Below are 20,962 nucleotides of genomic sequence, written 5' to 3' on the forward strand. Positions count from 1 at the left end.
AACCCCTGAAGGGCATCCCCCAGTGCTGAAAATAACCGCAGGATCGGGGATCTGTTGCCTATACCCCTGAGGCTGCAGCAAGCTGGGATGTGGGCTGCTGGGGGTCACTGGGCCTGGGGTCAGGCTCCCCCAGCCACTGTGAGAGAGAAGTGGCTGCCCCATGCAAGGAAGAGGGAGGAACCTAGGGTCCCCCACAGAGACCAGGCCCTGGGCCTCCAGCCTGAAGGACTTTGTGACCTGCCTGGGACCCCTGTGATGACACATCCCTGTCTGTACCCTCCCTGCCCTGCCCTCTCCTGGCTTTTGCTGTCATTTTGTTTATAAAGCAGTGAGCACCCACCCTCCCAAGGAGCATCCAGGACCAGATGCTCTTCTCAGCTGGAGGCAGGAGTGGGAACTCAGAGCAGCCACGTCCACTGTTGGGCGGGTGGGGAGGGAAGCTCAAGCCCTTGTTTGCAGCCAGCCCTGCCCTCCCTGAGTGCGTTTTGCATGTGGTCGTTGAACTTTGATTCGGTGACTCACGCTGAGGCATTGGCTTCGGCTCCCTCCCTCATCTGGCTGCTTTCTTCCTTTCCTTTTTTTTTCTTCTTCTAAGTGCAAAGCAAAACTACCTTTGCAGCTGAACGTGACCGGTGAAAGGAAGTGGAAGCTTTGGCCCAACGTGGCTCCTCGGGGACACCTGGCAGGCTGGGAGGACAGTGGGTGATAGCTGCTGAGGGGAGCCCAGCGTCCACTCCGAGGGCCCCGAGTGAGACACGCCCTGCTGGTGAGTGCACGTCCCCTGGCTGACTGTCAGTGTGACTTGGGTCCAGGGGTGTGAGGAGAGAGGCAGGAGGGAGGGCAGTTCTTGGATGAGTGGTGCCTGAGCAATCTCCTTTCCTTCAATACTTTGAGGGCTCAGAGGAAAAAACAGTTAGATAAGCATCTTTAATTTCCTTTAGGTAAAATCTTGCTCATTTTAGCAAAATTGCATTTAATATCGAGAGGGCTTTTGTGGGAGAAAGATTAATCAGAGGAAACTCTCCAGTTTAAGGAAAAGCTCCTGCTGTGGTCTTTGAAGATGTTTTAATTTTATGAAATCAAAGGAACAGAACTCTCAGGCACATTTTAAACCTGTCTCCATGCTCTCGAAAGCATCTCCTAGACTTGGTATTGATTGGTGGGTGTCTGGTTTCCTGGCAGATCAGGAACGCGGGGCAGCCCCCAACCTTATCTCTTCTAGAGGATGGTTCTGTGGGTTTCGAGAAGGACACGGAAATAAGTCTTCCCCCGATGGGATAGCAGTGAATATAATTTTGGCTAATTCCCTGGAGCCATTAGAATCTTTAGCTGTGCCTCCCAAGATTGTCACCTCCTTTCCAGGGCCAGATGTTGCCAAGCCCAGGGTAACAACAACTGACATATGAATAGGTTGGGAGTGGCATTTAGTGGAGGGATATGTTTTAAACTTTGCTTCAGAGTTACCCTGGGATATATCGATCAGGGTTGTAAATGCTTGGGTGTACACTCAACCTACGGCAGTGCAGTAGAGCAGGGGAACAAGTTCGAGGAGAAAGCAAAGAGCCAAGCCAGTCCACCCAAGCTCATAGCGCATTATTCACAACAGGTAAATACTGGCAGCAGCACACGTGTCCATGGATGGCTGAATGGATAAACACAGCATGTTATTTGCATGCAATGGAGTATTACTCAGCCTTAAAAAGGAAGGAGATTCTGACACCTGCTACAACACGGATAAGCTTTGGTGATAGTATGCCAAAGGAGATGAGCCAGTCACAGAAGGACAAACACTGTATGATGCCACTTAGACAAAGTACCGAGAGCAGTCAGATTCAGAAAGACACGATGGAGAACCAGGGTTGCCTGGGACTGAGGGAGGGGGAGGGGGAGCTGGTGTTTAATGGGGGCAGAGTTTCCATCTGGGAAGATGAAAAGCCCTGGAGACGGATGGTGGTGATGGTTGCTTCGTACTGCTGAATTGCACACACTAAAAATAGTTAACATCTTGTATTTTGCCACAATTAAAAAAAAATTTAATTCCCTTAAAAAGAAAAAAGAAAAAAGGGCCAGACCAAAACCACAAATCTCATGGGCTGAAGTCTTGCCTCTCAGAGACTTCCTCAAACTCTGACAACCCCCTGAGGGCCTCTAGATCTGAGCTGAAAACTTCTGCATGGACTCTATTTAGAACTTTCTCCTCATGACGGTAGGACTTTCAGTGGGTGTCTGGGGTCTATTTCTCTTGAGCTGGCAAAGGCGACTCCAGAATGGACTTGGGGGTCAGGGTCTGGTGTTGAATGTGCTTGTTCTGGCGCTGACATGCAGGCTGGCCTTGCTCTGAGCTCCCCTACCCCCAGCGGCCCTGGGCCCACCCTGTGGTGGGCACGGGTGCCCTTGGGAGTCTAGGCTCTCCCACCCATTAGCTGTAGGATCTGGGGTAAGTCAGCAAAACCTTTCTGTCCCTCAGTTTCATCACCTGCAACGGGAGCAATGAGGCCGCCCTTTCCGCATGCCAGGGACTCTGGGATTTCCAAAGATGCCCTATAAGGAGGCACCTTGGAGTTCCAGCTGTGCTGCAATGGGATCAGTGACATTGCTTCAGCGCCAGGACGCAGGTTCGATCCCTGGCCCAGCACAGGGGGGTTAAGAGATCGGCTTTGCCACAACTGCAGCAACTGTGGCTCAGATCAGATCCCTGGCTGGGGAACTCTGTATACTATGGGGTGGCCAAAAAAGAAAAAAAAAAAGGAAAGAAAAAAGAAAGGAGGCCCCTTATAAAACCCGGTGCCCCCATGAGCTGCCAGTCCTCTGCAGCTCTTATAGCCCTCTCATTTTCTCATGCTTTAGCTTTGCCCTTATTTTTTTTCCTCAGGGGCTCTGCTCAGTCAGAGGTTAGACCTTAGACTCCCATTGTTCATCCTGGGAGCCTCCCCCTTCTCCCCTCCCCTCCCCCTCCTCTCCTTCTCCTCTCCTGTGAGCCTCCCCCTCCTCCTGCCCCTCCCCCTCCCCCTCCCCCTCCCCCTCCTCTCCTGGGAGTCTCCCCATCCCCCTGCCCCTCCCCTTCCTCTCCTAGGAGCCTCCCCCTCCCCCCCCGCCTCTCCTGGGAGCCTCGCCTCCTCCGCCCCTTCCTCTCCTGGGAGCCCCGCCCCCCCGCCCCTCCCCCCGCCTCTCCCCCCGCCTCTCCCCCCGCCCCTCCCTCTCCTCTCCTGCTGTCCCGTTGGCGGAGCCCATCTCCGCAGCCTTGCCCCTGCGCACAGGATGCTGTGCCGCGCTGACGACCGCCGGTCAGAGCTCAGGAGACTTGGGAAGATTTTCCAAGTGTTACTAAACATCTGTGCGGTTTGTGACTTCCAGTCAAGATTGAGGAAGAAAACTGAGATGAAATTGTTCATACTTTCAGGTCTTAAAAATAGAAAGGAAGAAAGGAGCTGCTGGCATTGGTGCAGCTCAAAGGCCGGCACAGCTGAAGGGAGGGTTGTGACCTGCGGCGCCGGAGAGCAGCCTCCCACCCAGTGGGCTCCCTTATTTAGACATTTTCAAAGGAAATGGAGTTACCTTAAAGTCTCAAAGGGGTACAAAAGCCTCGGAAGAAGGTGAATTCTTTCAGTTAATTTTGTGTAAAAACAGCCCCCTGTCCCACGCATAACCTTTCAAAAATCTGCTCAGAAAAGGTGCTCTGGCCGTTCCCGTCGTGGCTCAGCGGTAATGAACCCGCTTAGCATCCATGAGGACTTGGGTTCGATCCCTGGCTTTGCTCAGTGGGTCGGGGATCTGGTGTGGGTGTGGCTGTGGCTGTGGTGTAGGCGGGCAGCTGCAGCTCCCATTCGATCCCTAGCCTGGGACCTTCCATATGCTGCAAGTACAGCCCTAAACAGGATTAAAAAAAAAAAGAAAAGAAGTTCTGGGGGTGCTGCCAGGGCCAGGGCCCCACTCCCACTTGCACTCCCCACCCCAGGTGAAAGCCTCACGTTTTTTCATTTTGAAAATGCTCATGTTTCTGTCAAAGTGGAATGCCAAGCTAGGAAACAAACTCGGACACTCCTTGTGTCTGTTACTCCGTGACCCCGAGAGAAGTCACCTGACCCCAGCGTAGTTTGGCTTTTGCATTTCTGTGAGGACAAGATGTTGTCTCTGCCCTGAACACAACTTATTTTGGGTATCCACTTATCTGGTCAATCTTTGCCCTTTACTGGCTGTGTAACCATTCCTCTGTACCACTCTGAGCCTCTGTATCATCTTCTGTAAGAAGGGAATGCTTTCATTTACCTGTCTTTTCCCTGAGAATTCTAGGCCGGTCAAGTAAGCATCTCTGCAAGAAAGCTGTGGACACAACCAAGAGCTTTTATGTTTCTGTGCCTGTACTGTCTTTCTTCTCTTTCCTTCTCTCCCCTTTCAGTTCCCCTCCCTCTTTTCTTTCTCCTACCCCTCCTCTCAAGCTTCCCTTCAGCTCTCTCTCCCAAAACTAAGTGCTAGGGTGCATGCATAAATCAGGGAGAGATGAAGGTGGGAGTGGCTGGGAGGGCTTCTTGGAGGAGGTGACGATGGGGTTAGGTCTGGTCTGGAGGAGGGACAGGTGCTCTGCAGAGGGAAGAGCCCAAGGGAAGGCCTAGGGTCCAGGGTCCTTCAGGGACAGTGACAACCCCAGTTGTGAGGCTGGCCTGCCAGGCAGGTATGTCCCCTTCCTGCATGGAGCCTGGGCCAAAGCTGGACCTTGGCTCAAAGGAACGACAGTCCTAAGAGAAAGGACAAGCCATGGATCAGGGAGTAGAAGGTGTGGCTGGACTAGAGATGGTGGCCACGGAGGCAGGCAAGGGGGTCGGGCTGGTGGTGAGGGGCTGGCCTCTTGTGCTAAAGGATTTGACGTCTACGCTGCACAGGGTGGAGGGACACGGGCATTTTAGGGGGACATGGAAGTCTTGGATCAGTGGACTAACTTGACTGAAGTTGAGGTGGGAGTGCAGGGGAGGCGGCCCTCCCAGAGCCCTGGGGAGATTTGTGGCCCTTCTCCCACTGGGAGAGGCCAGCTCATCCTTGCTTGTGCAGCTCTGTGGGAGCCTCTCCAGCCTCTCCTTTCCCCAGCAAGGAAGATAAGTCGTTCCTCACCTGAGTTTTGAAAACACATCTTATTTTTTTTTTTTTTTGTCTTTTTAGGGCCGCACCCTCAGCATGTGGAGGTTCCCAGGCTAGGGGTCGAATTGGAGCTGTAGCTGCCAGCCTACGCCAGAGCCAGAGCCACATGGAATCCGAGCCGTGTCTCACGGCAACGCCAGATCCTTAACCCACTGAGTGAGGCCAGGATCAAACCTGCGTCCTTATGGATGCAAGTCAAATTTGTTTTCTGCTGAGCCATGAGGGTGACTCCCAAAAGCACAGTTTTCTAATCGTAAGTGTTGTGCTTTCTACCATCATGATGTATGGCTTGTCCTTTAGATATTTTGTCTGTTTTCCTGAGTAGGCTAGGGACAAACTGAAATTGGACTGTATTATTTTGTTTTTACAGAACTGGGTCCCAGCACAGGGTCAGGTGTCTAGCAGGTGATCAGTCAGTGTTTGTGACAGAAATGACTGACTGGGTGGTTGGATGGATGAGGGAACCATCGGGCCGTGGAGGTATGAGCGTGAAGGAGAGTGTGATTATGGGAAACGTCTAGCAAGTAGAATCAACCACTAGTTGGATGTCAAAATGAGGGAAAGGATGAGTCAAAGGTGATTTTGAGATTTCTTCTTTGGGCCTCTCGGGGATGCTATTCATTGAGATGGGAACCCAAGAAAAAATGTGCCAGGAGGGAAGGTAATTTCAGCTTTGGATGTTTAGTAAATAAAAATCCAAGAAACTCCTCAGGAGGTGGACAGAGGCCAGTGCTGCATCCTGACAGCCCTGCCATCTGCCCAGGAACTTGGTGTCTTTCTTGTAGTCAACACAGGGTCAGAGGACGTTTCTAAGCAGGGGATGACATGGTTAGCTTGTCCTGGAAATACAGAGCTGGCTGCAAACGGGGACTGGGCCAGAAGGCACCGAGGAGGGACCCCCAGGAGGCTGTTGCTGCATATTGGGGGTGGGGTAAGGATGCAGGCAGGGCCTTTATCTCACAGATTTACAGCTGTGTGTGCCTGGTGCTTGGCAAGGGGTCTGGCCCGGAAGAGCAGTTGCGGGCTCATCCATCTAGGGGCTGAAGGGCATGAGGGCAAGGGAAGACGGCCTGAGCAGGACCCCATCATTGAACTAGAGAGCAGAGTAAGGGAAGAGCCGAAAAGACTTCCGAAAAGACCCTGGCCAAGTCGTACATCCCAGGGGAGGAGAGCATTTCAAGGACGAGGTGGTCCAAAATGTTTTGACTTAAAATCGCAAGTAAGGGAGTGGCCTCCAGAGTCAGGAGCAGCAGAGAGGTTGCATAAGGGGAGGAATGTGAAGATGCTATTGGGTTTGGCAGTTAGGAGGCCATCGGTGGCCTTGGGGGCAGTTTTGGTGGTTCAGCAGTCAGTGGGCTGACAAGTGGAGGCTGCTGCAGAGGCCCTCCGTCCAGGAGGTTGGCTGACAAATGCCTTTGACCTGCCAGCCCCAGGCATTGTGAGTTCTGTTTGGGTTCCAGCACCATGGGGAGAAGCCCTGTGAGAGAAGGGGCCGGCATGCTGGGAACCCAGGAGAGAGAATGCTGCAGAGGATGCCAACAGGAGACTAGGACCTGAAGGACCTGTAATACTGAGAAGAGGATGGGGTGAAATGACAGATGGACAGATGTGTGTGAGTGTGTGCGACGTGTGATTTGTAATGGAGAAATCGAAGGCCATCTAAATTTCCATCATTTGGCTTATGGATAAACACCCTTCATTCATTCAATAAATATGTGTTAATATTCAGCTGTGCCAGACTCTGTCCTAAATGCTGGGGATATGATAGGCAGTAGAACAGATAAACCAGCAGGGAAAGATTTCCAAAATGCATGTTAATTTTTATTACTTGCTTATTTAGTTTTTACATGTAATATATGTAGATTTTTAGGGCTGCATGTTTGGCATATGGAAGTTCCTGGGCTAGGAGTCAAATCAGAGCTGCAGCCGCCAGCCTATACTACAGCCACAGCAACGCAGGATCCTTAACACACTGAGCAAGGTCAGGGATCAAACCCGCATCCTCATGGTTACCAGTCTGAATTGTTACAGCTGAGCCACAATGGGAACTCTTGTTTTTTTTTGAAATGTAACTCTGATACCAGATTTACATGTTCTGCATACAAATGAGAAGGTACTAAAAACATCATGTATTCTGTTGTCCACAAAATATGTTTAAATGCTATCACTGGTTTTGAATACTCTCTTAATTTTTATATTTTTTATATTCTTTTTTAAATTACAGTATAGTTGACTTACAACGTTGTGCCAATTTCTGCTGTAGAGCAACGTGACCCAGTCACACATTCCCTTTCTTATATTATCTTCCATCGTGGTCTATCCCATGACACTGGATATATAGTTTCCTGTGCTGTACAGTAGGACCTCACTGCTTATCTATTCTAGATGTAATAGTTTGCAAAACGCATTTTTAATAAGAAAAGCAGGGAGTTCCCGTCGTGGCACAGTGGTTAACGAATCCAACTAGGAACCATGAGGTTGCGGCTTCGGTCCCTGACCTCGCTCAGTGGGTTAAGGATCCGGCGTTGCTGTGAGCTGTGGTGTAGGTTGCAGATGCGGCTCGGATCCCGCGTTGCTGTGGCTCTGGCGTAGGCCAGTGTCTACAGCTCCGATTCGACCCCTAGCCTGGGAACCTCCATATGCCGCAGGAGCGGCCCAAGTAATAGCAAAAAGACAAAAAAAAAAAAAAGAAAAAAAAGAAAAGCAAGTTGCTGGGCAATATGGACAGCATGATACTTTTTATGTAAAACAACCTCCCAAAAACAGTATATGTGTGTATCTACTAGATATGCAAGTAAATGCATCAAAAAAGCGCTAGAAGGTGGTGGGAGAGACAAGTGTGATTTGGGGTATGTATGAAGAGACGTATCTTCTTGTTTGTTCTACTTTCTCATTGTTTCAATTTCTCACCGTATTTATAGTTTCATGATTATTTCTGTATTTTAAAAGGTTTTTTGAAAGATGTAGGACTTTGTGAGTAGAAGAGAGAGCGGGACCCAGTCCAGAGTGTTCCTTTTGGTTTATTCATCTTTTTCTTATAAACATCTGTCAGGCTGCGGTACCCCACCCCCAATCTCCACTCCCACAGAGATGTAGGCCAGCCAGTGATGGCTGAGTGGAAAGGGTCAAATTTGGGCTAGGATCTTCTGGTTTTGTTTTTGTTTTTATGGCCTCATGTACAGCATATGGAAGTTCCTGGGCCAGCCTACAACACAGCCACAGATCTGAGCTGCATCTGCAACCTATGCTGCAGCTTGCTGCAGTGCTGGATCCTTAACCCACTGAGTGAGGCCAGGGATCGAACCTGCATCTTTTTGGTTCTTAACCTGCTGAGCAACAATAGGAACTCCCAGGATCTTCTATTTTAGAAGTTCAGTATGACCTGAATTAATTGCTAGGGAAAGCTGTGCCAGTGCATAGAGTTGAATTTAGATCTGAACGTTGTGTTTCTGGGAATAGAATTCACCAGGGGGGTATTTTCCCCTGTTCAAGCTGAGGGGCTATATTAGTTTACTTGGGCTGTCATAACACAATAACCACAGACTTGGTATTTATTTTATATTATATTTATATACATATTTTAATAAACATAAATATATAATATATAATCTAATATATATATTTAGTATAGATAAATACATAAATATGCATACAACTGGCTCTTTGTATCCTCAAACTCAACCAATTGTGGATTAAAAATGGGAAAAAAAATTCCAGAAATTTCCAAAAAGCAGAACTTGAATTTGATGCACATTGGCAACTATTTACATAGTATTACATTGTAGTTACAAATACTTACATGGCATTTACCTTGTATTAGGTATTATAAGTAATCTGGAGAGGTTTTAAAGTATTCAGGTGTAAGTGGGAGGTTATATATAAATACTATGCCATTTTATATAAGGGACCTGAGCATCTGCAGAGTTTGGTATCTTTGGGGGTCCGGGAACCAACCCCCCTCATCTCACCCCACACAGGATGATGTTATAGGCATATTTAAAAAAAATAACTTACTACTATTATTCTTATTACCTTATAGTTCTGGTGGCTAGAAGTCTGAGACCACGGTGTTGGCAGGGCTTTCTTCTTCTGAGGCCTGTTTCCTGAGTTGGTAGATGGCCTTGCCCCGCCATGTCTTTTTTTTTTTTTTTTGGCTTTTTAGGGCCACACCCGTGGCATATGGAGGTTCCCAGGCTACGGGTTGAATCCGAGCTGCAGCTGCTGGCCTACACCACAGCCAAAGCAACGCCAGATCCGAGGCTGTGTCTGTGACCTACACCACCGCTCATGGCAATGCTGGATCCTTAACCCACTGAGTGAGGCCAGGGATCAAACCCAAGTCCTCATGGATACTAGTTGTATTCGTTTCCGCTGGGCTGAGACGGGACCTCCCCACTCAGTGTCTTCACCTGGCTTTCCCCTGTACCCATCTGTATCCAAAACTCCTTTTATAAGGACACAGTCCTCTGGGGTGAGGACTGACCCCATTTTAAGCCCTTGTCTCCAAGTCCAGTCACATCCTGAGAGGCTGGGTGATAGGCTTCACCGTGTGAATGTGGAGGGGACGCAAATTCAGACATAACAGAAGCTTAGAAACATTTTTTTGGCCTGGGCGCACAGGTCCCGTGGGCCTCTGGCCAGTCATCCTGGTGGGGACCATGAGTGGGGTCCTGGGAGAGCCCACTAATAAAGCAGTGCATCTGGGGCTCCCCAACCATAGTGAGAAACTGAAAATCCCCAGGGGACAGGGCCTCCACATGATTTCCTGACAGATAAGGCGGGAGGGAGCTGGTAACTTGCCCTCAGTGACCCCACAGCCTCGCTGCCCAGAAAACACCTGATTGTGCCTCCTCTCTCTAGCTCATGCCGCGGGGCTCTGCCAGGAGGAAGCCGGCGTCAGGACCCTCGCCGGAGGCCCAGCTGGTACAGCATGGAGCGCTCAAGGAAGATGGAGTTCTTCCAGAAGCTGGGCTACGGCCGGGAGGATGTGGTCAGGGTGCTGGACAAGCTGGGCGAGGATGCTCTGGTGAATGACGTGCTGCAGGAGCTGATCCAGACTGGCAGCCGCCCCAGCGCCCACCAGGGCAGTGCTGCACCTGCGCCCCTGCTCGTCCCCAGGGGCTGCTGCGGGACCCCGGACTCCACCCAGCGCGGGCTGGGGGTGGACCTGGAGCGGGAGAGCGATTGCCCAGCCAGTTCCTTGCGACCCATAGTGATCGACGGCAGCAACGTGGCAATGAGGTAGCTTTCTTCATCCTGGAGCCGCGGTTTGGGAGCCTTGCTCCTCCTCTTGGTGGTTTGGTCCAAAGAGCTTTGGGGCGAATGGACGGGGCTTGGAATCCCCGTTCCATCCCGCAGTAGCTGTGTGGCCTTCAGTAAGTCGGTTAACCCCTCTGAGCCTCCCTTTCTCCCTCTGTAATGTTGGTCTACAACCTCCTTAGAAGGAAGCCATGAGAACTGGAGCTGCGTGAAATGTCTAGGGCAGTCCCTGACACAGAGAAAGGGTTCACCTAACTGGTACACTGACTCAGAGCCAGGCCCTCCTGGGAGGGTGGCAGGGATAATTCCAGAGGAGCCCAGGCCTGGGCCTTGGCCAACCTGGCTTCTGGAGCCTGTCCCTAACCAGCTGCGCGACTCTGGGAAAGCTGGGGCATCTCTTTTCCTCTCCTGTGACACAGGCCAAGAGATGGCTCTTCAGTTTCCCTCAAGGGTATGAGAGCCAGATGGGAAAATGTCCTTGAACTACACTGGGAGCCCTCTGCTGGGGGTTGTGAGCCGCCAAGGTGGGGTTCCCTGGGCAGGTTTGGGAGGTGTGCCTCTCCCCGCCCCCCACCAGCTTCAGAGGCAGCTATTCTTTTGGTATATTGGCATCTTTGTGTGTTTCAGTGATGAAAGCTTCACACCCATCTCCTTATCGGTCCTGGAGAGGCTAATTTAGCTGAGAGGGAATCTCTGCAGCCTCCCCCACACTCTCTGCTGGGCACTGTGGGCACTTTGCCCAAACAAGTTCATTATTCTACTGCTTGGCTGAGCTACAGTCCAGCAAAGGCAGAGCCATAGGAAGTCAGCCATTCACAGCTGCAAAGCTGAGCCATGCTGGGAATGGAGAAAAGCAGTGTTAGGGGATGTGTGAGGGGGTGTTGATGGGTGTGAGTGGATGTATCAGCAGGCAGTGGAGCCCTGCTTTCTCCCTTCGGTCTAGGTGCCGGTCCTCAGGTCTCTAAAACATTCTCATATACACTCCATGTAGGCACCAGGTAGGTGAGCCTTGGAAAGCCTGCCTAATTCAAGATATGTGGTGGAGTTAAAGGGATTTGTAAGAATCCAATAGGTTCTGAGAGTCCTAGAAACAAAGTCTGCACTTTTTTTTTTTTTTTTTGCTGTTCCCAAGGCATGGGGAAGTGCCTGGGCCAGCGATCGAACCCTTACCACAGCATCAGCCTGAGCCACAGCAATGCCAACACTGGATCCTTCACCCATTGAGCCACCAGGGAACTCCTGCTGGGTTTTGAGAGGTAGTCTGGCCTCTGGTGATCTGGTCTGGATGAGGTACTTCTCCCTCTGGGCATCCATAGAAAGATAATGACTTACATTTAAAGTAAGATAATGTGGCTTTCCTGGTGACCTAGTGGTTAAGGATCTGACATTGCCACTGCTGTAGTTCAGGTCACTGCTATGGCTCAGGTTCAATCCCTGGCCCGGGAAATTCTGCATGCTGTAGGTGAGGCCAAAAACACAAACCAAACAAACAAAAAGGAAAATGATAACGCTTAAATTGAAGCCTTAAGATGACATTGGCTCTCCAAAAGAGCAGAATGGCTGAAGGGTAAAAAAACTGTCTTCAGATGCTACAGGAAAGTGGAGGCATTCTCTCTTTGGGGATAATTTTTAAGGAATGGTTATAATAGGGTGGTGGTGGAGGGTTTTCTTTTGATGAAAGTCTCTGTTGCTGCTTGGAATTCAAATTTAAACCACATCCTCTATTTGCACATGACCATGATGTGTTCTGGGTAAATCCACTTAATCCTGCTCCACCCCCATGTCCTGCAATTGCAATCAGTCTAGTCCCTTCATGCCCAATCTGTGTGGGTTGCAAATAGAAGCCATCCTCTGGCTTATTATGAAGAATGTGTCAGAATGTTAATTCTTTCACACACAAGCTGCCTAAAAACCACCTCAGCTACCCAGAACATATGTATTGTGTATGTTCTTGGTGTGTGTACGTCCATGTGTACACAGACACACAAACATCCCCTCCCCTGCCTCCTGCATCCCAGTAGTTAGGGGGGAAAAAAGAGAAACTGCATGGCCACTAACTGATGGGTGGGACTGAGTTTGTTCATAGGCACATCTGGGAGAGAGTTGGGGGTCTGACGCTCAGCTGCACCCCCCTCCTTCTCCTACAGTAAAGCCTCCCGTGTCTTCCAACAGAGTTTCAGCAGGACCTCTGACCTTAGGCTCTGCCAGATCCTTGGTTGTGGAGGATGGAGCCTAGTTCGGGGTGCACCTTTGGAGAGAAGGGACGGTTCCAGCGTGATGTCTAATTGTTATCTGTTAACCTCAAAACTCAGTTAACCTCAGAACCATAGTTTCTGAAAATTCTCCTTCGCTGAGGTTTTATATTATCGTTGACGCTGCCATTCTCTGTTTTTGAAGATGTTGCGACTTCATGCACTGTCTGGTTCTGGAAGGAGCAGAGAGGGGGTTAAAAGACAGGCCAGGATGCTTGTCTTTTCTGCCCCGAGCACACTAGAAGCATCTTCTGTTGGCAGTGCCATCCTGTAGGGTGCCTGTTGCTGAATTGCCAACTGTGGCTCAGTTCCCTGGAGCCTGGGGCAGCGTCTGCCTTTGCTCACAGAGAACAACAGCCTGATTTTTCAGCCACAGTCGTTTTTTGTTTTTGATTTTTCATTTTTGGCTGCCCCATGGCATATAGAGTTCCTGACTAGGGATCAAATCCAAACTGCAGCTGTGGCAACACCGTTTCCTTTAACCCACTGTGCAGGGCTGGGGATTGAACCTATGTCCCCAATGAACCTGCGTCCTGGTGCTGCAGAGTTGCCTAGGATCCCATTGCGCCACAGCGGGAGTTCCATCAGCCACATTCTTTTTTCCCCACATTGCCTTTGGGAAGTTGTGTTTCAGTGGGTCCTTAAAGCCCAAAATCTGTATTAGTTTCTATTGCTGCTGTAACAAATGACCACACAAATGTAGTGACTTAACACAGATTTATTGTCTTGTAATTCTGGAGGTCGGGAGTCTGGTGTAGGTCTTCCTGGGCTAAAATCAATGTGTCAGCAGAGCTGTGTTTCCTTCTGGAAGGTCTAGAGGAGGATGTGTTTTCTTGCCTTTTCCAGCTTCTAGAGGCCACTTGCATTCCTTGGCTTGTGGTCTCTTCCATCTTCAAAGCCACCAATGACCTGAAATGATACTCAAAATGGGGAATCTGTATTCATATATGTAGTTCCCTGGGGAGAAGATCAGCAGCTTTCAGTAGACATTTAGAGGGTCTGTGATCCTCCAAATGTGAAGACCCGCTAAAGTAGAATGAGCGGTTATAGATGATGTCATGATTTACGGGAGGCGCTAAAGTCTCTGTTAGAACAGAAACTGTTAGAGGGGTCATTTGTCCTTGCCTCTGACCATCTCAGTTGAGAGAGGAAGAAGCACCAGAAGGGCCTCGATGGGCTTGACCAAGGTCAGCGCTGGCTCCGTCAGACCCTGGCTTTCATCCTTGAGCTCTGACTATGCCACGACTGTGGAAGTTTCCATGGACTCCTCTCCTCAGAGCCTCAGAATGTGTAGCCCAAGGCTCTTTGCAGTGGCTGAACCCAGTAGGCCTGGGATGGCTACTGTCTGGAGGCTGGAAGTGAGGATCACTGGCCAAGTGCTTTTATTTATTATTATTATTATTTATTTATTATTATTATTTTTTCTTTTTTGGCTGCCCCGAAGCATATGGAGTTCCCGAGCTAGGGATCAGATCTGAGCCTCAGTTGAGACCTACACCACAGCTGTGGCAACGCTGGATCCCCAACCTGCTGTGCCAGGCCAGGGATAGACCCTGTGTCCCAGAGATGCAGCTGATCCCGCCGCGGGCCACATGGGGAACTCCTCACATGCTTCTCAAAAGAAGTGGCAGTGTGTTTGGAGCACACAAGATAGGCCCGTTTTTATTTTTGTTTTTGTTTTGCCACACCCACGGCATGCAGAAATTCCCCAACCAGGGATCAAACTTGAGGCACAGAAGTGACAATGCTGTATCCTTAACCACTAGGCCACCGAGGGACTCCAAGGGTTGGCCTGTTTTATGAAACACATTCTGTTCAAGTCATTTCAATAGAACCGCACCACTCAACTCAAAAAACCTCCCATCGCCTCTCTGTAGCAACAAAAGGCGTCGGTTTGGCTCTCATAAGCAGGAGCCATGGCTTCACTTATGCTCTCCTAGATGGGGGTCAACTTCAGTGAGAATTCTAAGTTGCAGAGGTGAGCACACAAGGTGGGGACCTGGGAGAATCAGCCTTTGGCTTGCCTGTAGTTTTGTCAAATCCCTTGTATTTTTGGAGGAAACCAGGGAGGTCAGAAGCAGGGGGACAGAACATGGGGCTTAAAGTCCAAAGATCTGAGTTCTGACCTCTAGCCTGGGGCTGCCCATAGACCTGCTGTAAGGATGGAAGGTTCTTTACCACACTGTCCAATGCAGTGGCCGCCTGCTACATGGGACCACAGAGCACTGGAAATGTGGCTGGTGTGGCAGAGAAGCTGAATTTCCTGTTTTATTTCTTTCGAGTTAACTTGAATCTAAGTGTAAATAGCTCCATAGGGTGTCTACCTAAGACTCAGGACAGTTCTAGGTCCTCAGCTTAGCTGCTGTGTGGCCTTTGTGTGAGTGGCCTGACTTTTTCTGAGCCCTGTTTATACACTTAAGAAGTTGGACTAAGTAATAATAATCTTTTTTCCCGTGATTTTTTATTTTATTTTTTTTATTTTTAAAAGTTTTAGGGAAGTACAGTTGTACAGTTGTAATCATTTCTGCTGTAATAATAATCTTAAGTGGCTTTTCTTCTCTAACATTCTAAGATTCAGGGTGATTATTTTACACATGTGTGAAGGAAATAAATGCATTCTTCCTGTAAAGGAATTTCTCTCCTTTGGCTGAGGTTCAGAGAGAGTCAGTTATTTGCCCAAGGTCACAGAGCAATAAGTGCCATGCTCTGGATTCAGTGCTTTTTCCAAAGCCCTTCATTTCCTCTGGCACTGTGTGTCTTTGGGCTGCAAATTCCATGGATCTTTGACCCCACAGGCACGCTTTTTTTTTTTTTTTTTTTGTCTATTTAGGGCTGCACCCATGGCATATGTAAGTTCCCAGGCCAGGAGTCAAATCAGAGCTACAGCTGCCAGCCTACGCCACAGCCACAGCAATGCCAGATCCGAGCCAAGTCTGTTACCTACACCACAACTCACAGCTCATGAAAATGCCAGACCCTTAACCCACTGGGCTAGGCCAGAGATCGAACCTACGTCCTCATGGATACTAGTTGGATTCATTACTGCTGAGTGATGATGGGAACTCCCTCCACAGGCTTTTATTCTGGGGCCGGAGCCTACCTGTGTTGCCCAGAGCCCTACCCACGCGTGATGAGCCCCAGATGTGCCCACTCGAGACAGGACACACTAGACCCCACTCCTTTACCAGGGGCCCCTCCTGCAGCTACCAGCCTGTTGGGAATCCTCGGAAGGTCATATGTGCATTGAGTGGCAGCTCTGATTGGCCAGCAGCACAGAGACCGATTTCCAAGCATAGTCTTTACCCCTTCAGGGGTGTGTGTGTGTGTGTGTGTGTGCGCGCGCGTGCACACACATGAGGGAGAGGGGGAGATGGGAGCTGAACACTGGAATCACTGTACACTTGGCCTTAAGAAAAAGGTCCAGGAGTTCCCTTTGTGGCTCAGCGGTTAACTAGGACTCATGAGGACGGGTGTTCAATCCCCGGCCTCTCTCAGTGGGTTAAGGAGCTGTGCTTTAGGTCACAGACGAGGCTTGGATCCCACATTGCTGTGGCTGTGGTGTAGGCCTGCAGCTGTAGCTCTGATTTGACCCCTAGCCTGGAAACTTACGTATGCCTCAGATGCAGCCCTAAAAAGCCAAAAAAAAAAAAAAAAAGTCCAAGATAAAGGTTTATTTATCTATTTATTTTGCTTTTTAGGGCTGCACCCAAGGCATATGTAAGTTCCCAGGCCAGGGATTGAATCTGAGTTACAGCTGCCAACTTAGGCCACAGTCACAGCAACACAGGATCTGAGCTGCGTCTGCGACCTTCATCACAGCTCATGGCAACGCCGGATCCTTAACTCACTGAGCGAGGCCAGGGATCAAACCCGCAACCTCATGGATACTAGTCAGGTTCATAATCTGCTGAGCCACAATGGCAACTCCCAGGAGGTATTTTTTTTAAAAAAGGTGACTTGGCATTCCGAGGTGGTGCATCAGGTTAAGGATCCAGCATTGTCACTTCTGTGCCTTGGGTTGCTGTGGTGGCACAGATTCGATCCCTGGCCCAGGAACTTCCACATATGAGAGGGTGCCCCCCTCCCCAAAAGTGTGATTTTCACTGAAAGCATGTTACCACCTGCACTTTGGTGTTTGAGAAGAATGTTAATTCTTACTGCCAACTCTCACCAGCGTTTTCTTGCCTGGCAGACTCACAAATGCCCGCAAGTACTCACAAATACAAGAGTATGTTTTTTAGGCAAATGTAGCAAAGGAGTGAGTAGAAGGCCTTCAGTCTGGGGAAAACCACCTGATAATCTCACATCCTTTTAATGGCCTTGGCAAGTGTTTCATTTGAATGTGTCCTCATCTGGGAGTGTAAGGGGATTTTTTGGTTTGAATTGTTGTTGTTTACGTTTTTAAACTGTTAAAAACCTCAGCAGGATCTGGTGTATTCTGGAGAATAGAGTAAGAGAGCTCAGGTTCACAGTGGGGAGTTTCCCTCAGGCCCCTTCCCACTACCGCTAGGGGGCGGGCTCCCAGCCTGGGGCGCCAACCTGCTTCTGAGCCTCTGAATAGACTCTGACCAACACTGGCCTTGGGTTCCTCCCTAAATCTGCACCCATTTCTCCTTTCCCTCTCCCAGAGGCCACTCCCTTTCTCTCTCTGAGCTGAGCTGGGGAGCGATCTCTTGGTAAAAGGGCTATAAATTCCAGGTTCAGAGTGTTTGCCGTTTAACCCCAAGTAAGAAACAGAGTCAATCCGCTTTGCATTTCACACCTCCAAGAAATCATGGCTTATCTGTCTTTTCCTTTTGTCCCACCTCAGTCTTCATAGGACTGTTTTGTTTTGTGAGCTAGTGGCTAATTCCTGCAGAGACTTAGAGCAATAGTTAGTGATACAGGGAAGTTCAGATTAGATTGTCAGTTACTGTAAATGACTATCTGCTAACAGGTAACAGCAGGCGGCTGCCCCAGACATTCTTGTCAAGTAGGCAACATTTGCCTCAGGCAGCAACCCATTTCCCTTACCACTTCTGTTTATTTGAAACCTACTAGTCCTGTTTTCTTTTCCCAGGGCCTGGTGCTCAGCCTGCTGCCTGATAAACTGGTTCTCCATGACTTAATAAGCAATAAGGTCTCTGCCCCAGCTCAGAGCATTTTAATAGCTGGTCATTTTTGCTCCGAAGGAGCTGCTGTCTGGATCTCAGGGACAGAGACTGGAGAGAGGGCTGGAATAAATGGGAGAAGTGGAGACAGGAGGAAGAGTTTGCAGCCCAATAGAGCAGGCGGCTCTGAGATCTGCTGTGAGATCAGCGAATTGGGCACATTGCTTTGCTTCCGTTTCCTCAAGGGTAAAATGGGACCAAGGTCACTTCCTCAAGGGCTCCTTGCAATGGTGACATTAGGCACATGAGGAGTTCCCATTGTGGCTCAGGGGTAATGAACCCATTCGTATAAAACAACTAGTATCCATGAGGCTGGGGTTCGATCCCTGGCCCCGCTCAGTGCATTAAGGATCCGGTGTTGCCATGAGCTGTGGTGTAGGTTGCAGATGCCGCTCGGATCCCTCCGATCCTGTGTTGCTGTGGCTGTGGCTCTGGTGCAGGCTGGCAGCTGTAACTCCCATTCAGCCTCTAGCCTGGGAACTTCCATATGCCATGGGTGCTGCCCTAAAAAAAAAAGAAGCATAAACAAAACAAAACAACAACAAAATTAGGCATGTGTGGCCAGGTACTCAGGGTTCTCTCTATAAAATGAGCTTCAGGAAGCTAGGGGGAGATCTGCTTCATTCACTGCTCTCCTGGCCCCCAGCAGAGCGCCCTGCTGATTGAGGTGTTTGCACCCTGATGCTGATAGAGTTGGGGAGGAGCCCGGAGGAGAGGCTCTTTGGCTTGCTTACATCCCTCTGTATGCAGGGCTCCCAGGGTGAGCTGAGCTTTATTGCCTGACAGAGCTCTTCCAGCTCCTAGAGACAGACTCCCACGTGGTGAGGAGGTGGCCTCTTCCTGTAGCATCAGTCCTGCCAGGACTTTCTGTGGCCAGAACTAGGGCAGCCATGATGGAAGTTCATAAAACAAAACAAAACAACAAAAACAAAACATGGCAAAGACTGAGCAATAGACAATCTTCACATTTCAAGAGACCAGAAGTCTCATGAGGAGAAGCTGGGGTAGGGTGTGTGCCAAAAGTGGATGTGAGTGGAAATCCTCCATTCCAGAAAGACCAGCTTAGGGGTCTGGGGTCAGTTCTCGACCTCCCCGTGCCTGGAATTCAAGCTGGAAGAGAGGGCACTTCTTAGGGACAGAGGGAAGGTGTTGCTGCCCCCGCGTGTGATGGGCAGATACACACTCCCACCATCTTCCCAGGGCCTTCTTGGTACTTACCTGTCTCCTGGTCGGGGTGGGGGTGGGGGCCACGGGGGGAGTCTGCCATCGTGGAGTCCTGTTGTCATGCTGGCTTTTGCTGCACGAAGTTGATGGTGGCATCATTCCTTAGCTCTTTTCCTGAACTCCTGAACCACCAATCCCCTCCCCTCCACCTGCCCGTAGCCAGGGCCGCTGCAGGCTGTGATCTGGTCCAGAGTCACTGCAGCTGGTCGCCTTGTGTTTATCTTTGCCTCCTCATAGGGCTTGGGTTTTGTTCACTTGGTTTTGCCCCAAATCACACGCCCATCAAAGGTGTCAGAGATGGAAAGTTGGCTTTTGAACAGTTAGAAACAGATACGTAGTCACAGAAAAGAGCGAAAAGAAATTGTAGAAGAATGGTGGCAGTGATGTGTTTACTTGAGAACTGTCGGGGGACAGACTTTGCTGCAGCCAAGAGATACATGTGTTCGGGGGAGGGGTGTGGGTGTCGTCAAAGCGTCACATTGCTGCACTGTGCACAGCAGGCAGACCTTATTTTCTGTGGTAGATGTAATCTCTGCACCGCCTTTTAGGCAGCGGGGAGGAGCAGACTTGGCACTTGCTGGTTCATCATGTTCAGCATCTTCTGTCTTCTGGACAACTCAGCCTCGTGTTTCCTCTCCCTCCCCCTGCTCTTCTCCCAATCGGCACCTGGGGGCTTTGAGGCCTGGTGTGGGCTGGGGGAGGGGTCCCGGACCCTCCCTGGGCTCTGCTGCAGAGCGGCTGGGCTGACCCCACTTCTGGAATGGTCAACAGAGGGTCATGTGTTCCCCTCGGCCTTCTGGGGAGCCATGCTGGCTTAAAGGGCTACTCCCCTGGTGGCGGCCTCGGTGTCCATTTCCAGTCCTCCCACAGTCCTCCAGGCCTGGAGAGGCAAGGGATCCAGAGCTATTACTTCCGGTTCACCTGTCGGCTGCTTTCCTCCAAGGCAACCCTGCAGCCCAGTGAAACTAGGAATTCTCAGAGAGGCTTCCAACCTGCCCGGACTGTGGTGAAAGACAGGCCTTCAGCCTCTCCTCACACCCACCTCTGTGTTTCTAGCCATCCCCAAGGGGGGGGGGGTGGCGGCTCAGCAGGTGGGGCAGGTGTGGGGGTGCAGGGTAAGGACCTGTTAATGGCCTCCTCATTCTTCCTCCATCTCCTTTCTTTTTTCAACTTCTGCAGGGGCGGAAGGGACTAGCTTTCCACTTCCTCTTCCTTTTTACCACAGGCAGCCCCACTGATATTTGCTCCTTACTGTTTGCATAAGATTCACAGCCCAGCCTCTATGGCCAAAGGGCTGTTTTCTCTAAGCTGGAGATCTAGGGGGTGAGGCCTCGTTCCTGACATGGTTGCTGGAGCTATAGGAGTGTAGAATTCACTTGTATCTCCACAAAGCCCGGTTTTTATTTTTTTATAAAATTAAAAAAATTTTTTTTCTTTAGGGCCGCACCTGCGGCATATCGAAGTTCCCAGGCTAGGAGTTGAATCAGAACTACAGCTGCTGGCCTATGCCGCAGCCACAGCAACATGGAATCTGAGCCATGTCTGCGACCACACCATGGGTCACAGCAATGCCAAATCTTTAACCCGCTGAGCAAGGCCAGGGAGCGAACCCACATCCTCATGGATGCTAGTTGGGTTCTTAACCTGCTGAGCCACAATGGGAAATCCAAAAATTTTTTTATTATAATTGCTTTACAATATTCTGTCATTTTCTGGTATACAGCAAAGTGACCCAGTTATACATATATACATATATATACACACATATATATACATATATATATACACATATATATACACATATATATATACACACATATATATACATTCTTTTTCTTTCTTTCCTTTTTTTTTGTCTTTTTTTTAGGGCCACACCTGCAGCATATGGAGGTAGGGGTCTAATTGGAGCTGTTGCTGCCGGCCTACACCAGAGCCACAGCAACACCA

General features: G+C 49.8%; 1 protein-coding gene across 3 annotated transcripts in view; it reads left to right on the top strand.

Moving 5' to 3' along the window:
• The first annotated feature begins 478 nt into the window (after positions 1 to 478).
• ZC3H12D (zinc finger CCCH-type containing 12D) overlaps positions 479 to 20,962 on the top strand; it is a 34,904-nt gene continuing 14,420 nt past the window's right edge. Inside the window, exons 1-2 of one of the 3 annotated variants that reach the window (XM_047769975.1) lie at positions 479 to 766; positions 9,991 to 10,371. In XM_047769975.1, coding sequence (XP_047625931.1) covers positions 10,061 to 10,371 — 311 coding nt within the window. In that variant the 5' untranslated portion in view covers positions 479 to 766; positions 9,991 to 10,060. Of the gene's footprint in view, positions 767 to 2,081; positions 2,207 to 3,349; positions 3,594 to 9,990; positions 10,372 to 20,962 lie in introns of those variants that run through there. The other 2 variants (XM_047769976.1, XM_047769974.1) reach the window with 2 other exon arrangements.

This window comes from Phacochoerus africanus, chromosome 2 (genome assembly GCF_016906955.1).
Source record: "Phacochoerus africanus isolate WHEZ1 chromosome 2, ROS_Pafr_v1, whole genome shotgun sequence".
Taxonomy (NCBI): Eukaryota; Metazoa; Chordata; class Mammalia; order Artiodactyla; family Suidae; genus Phacochoerus; species Phacochoerus africanus.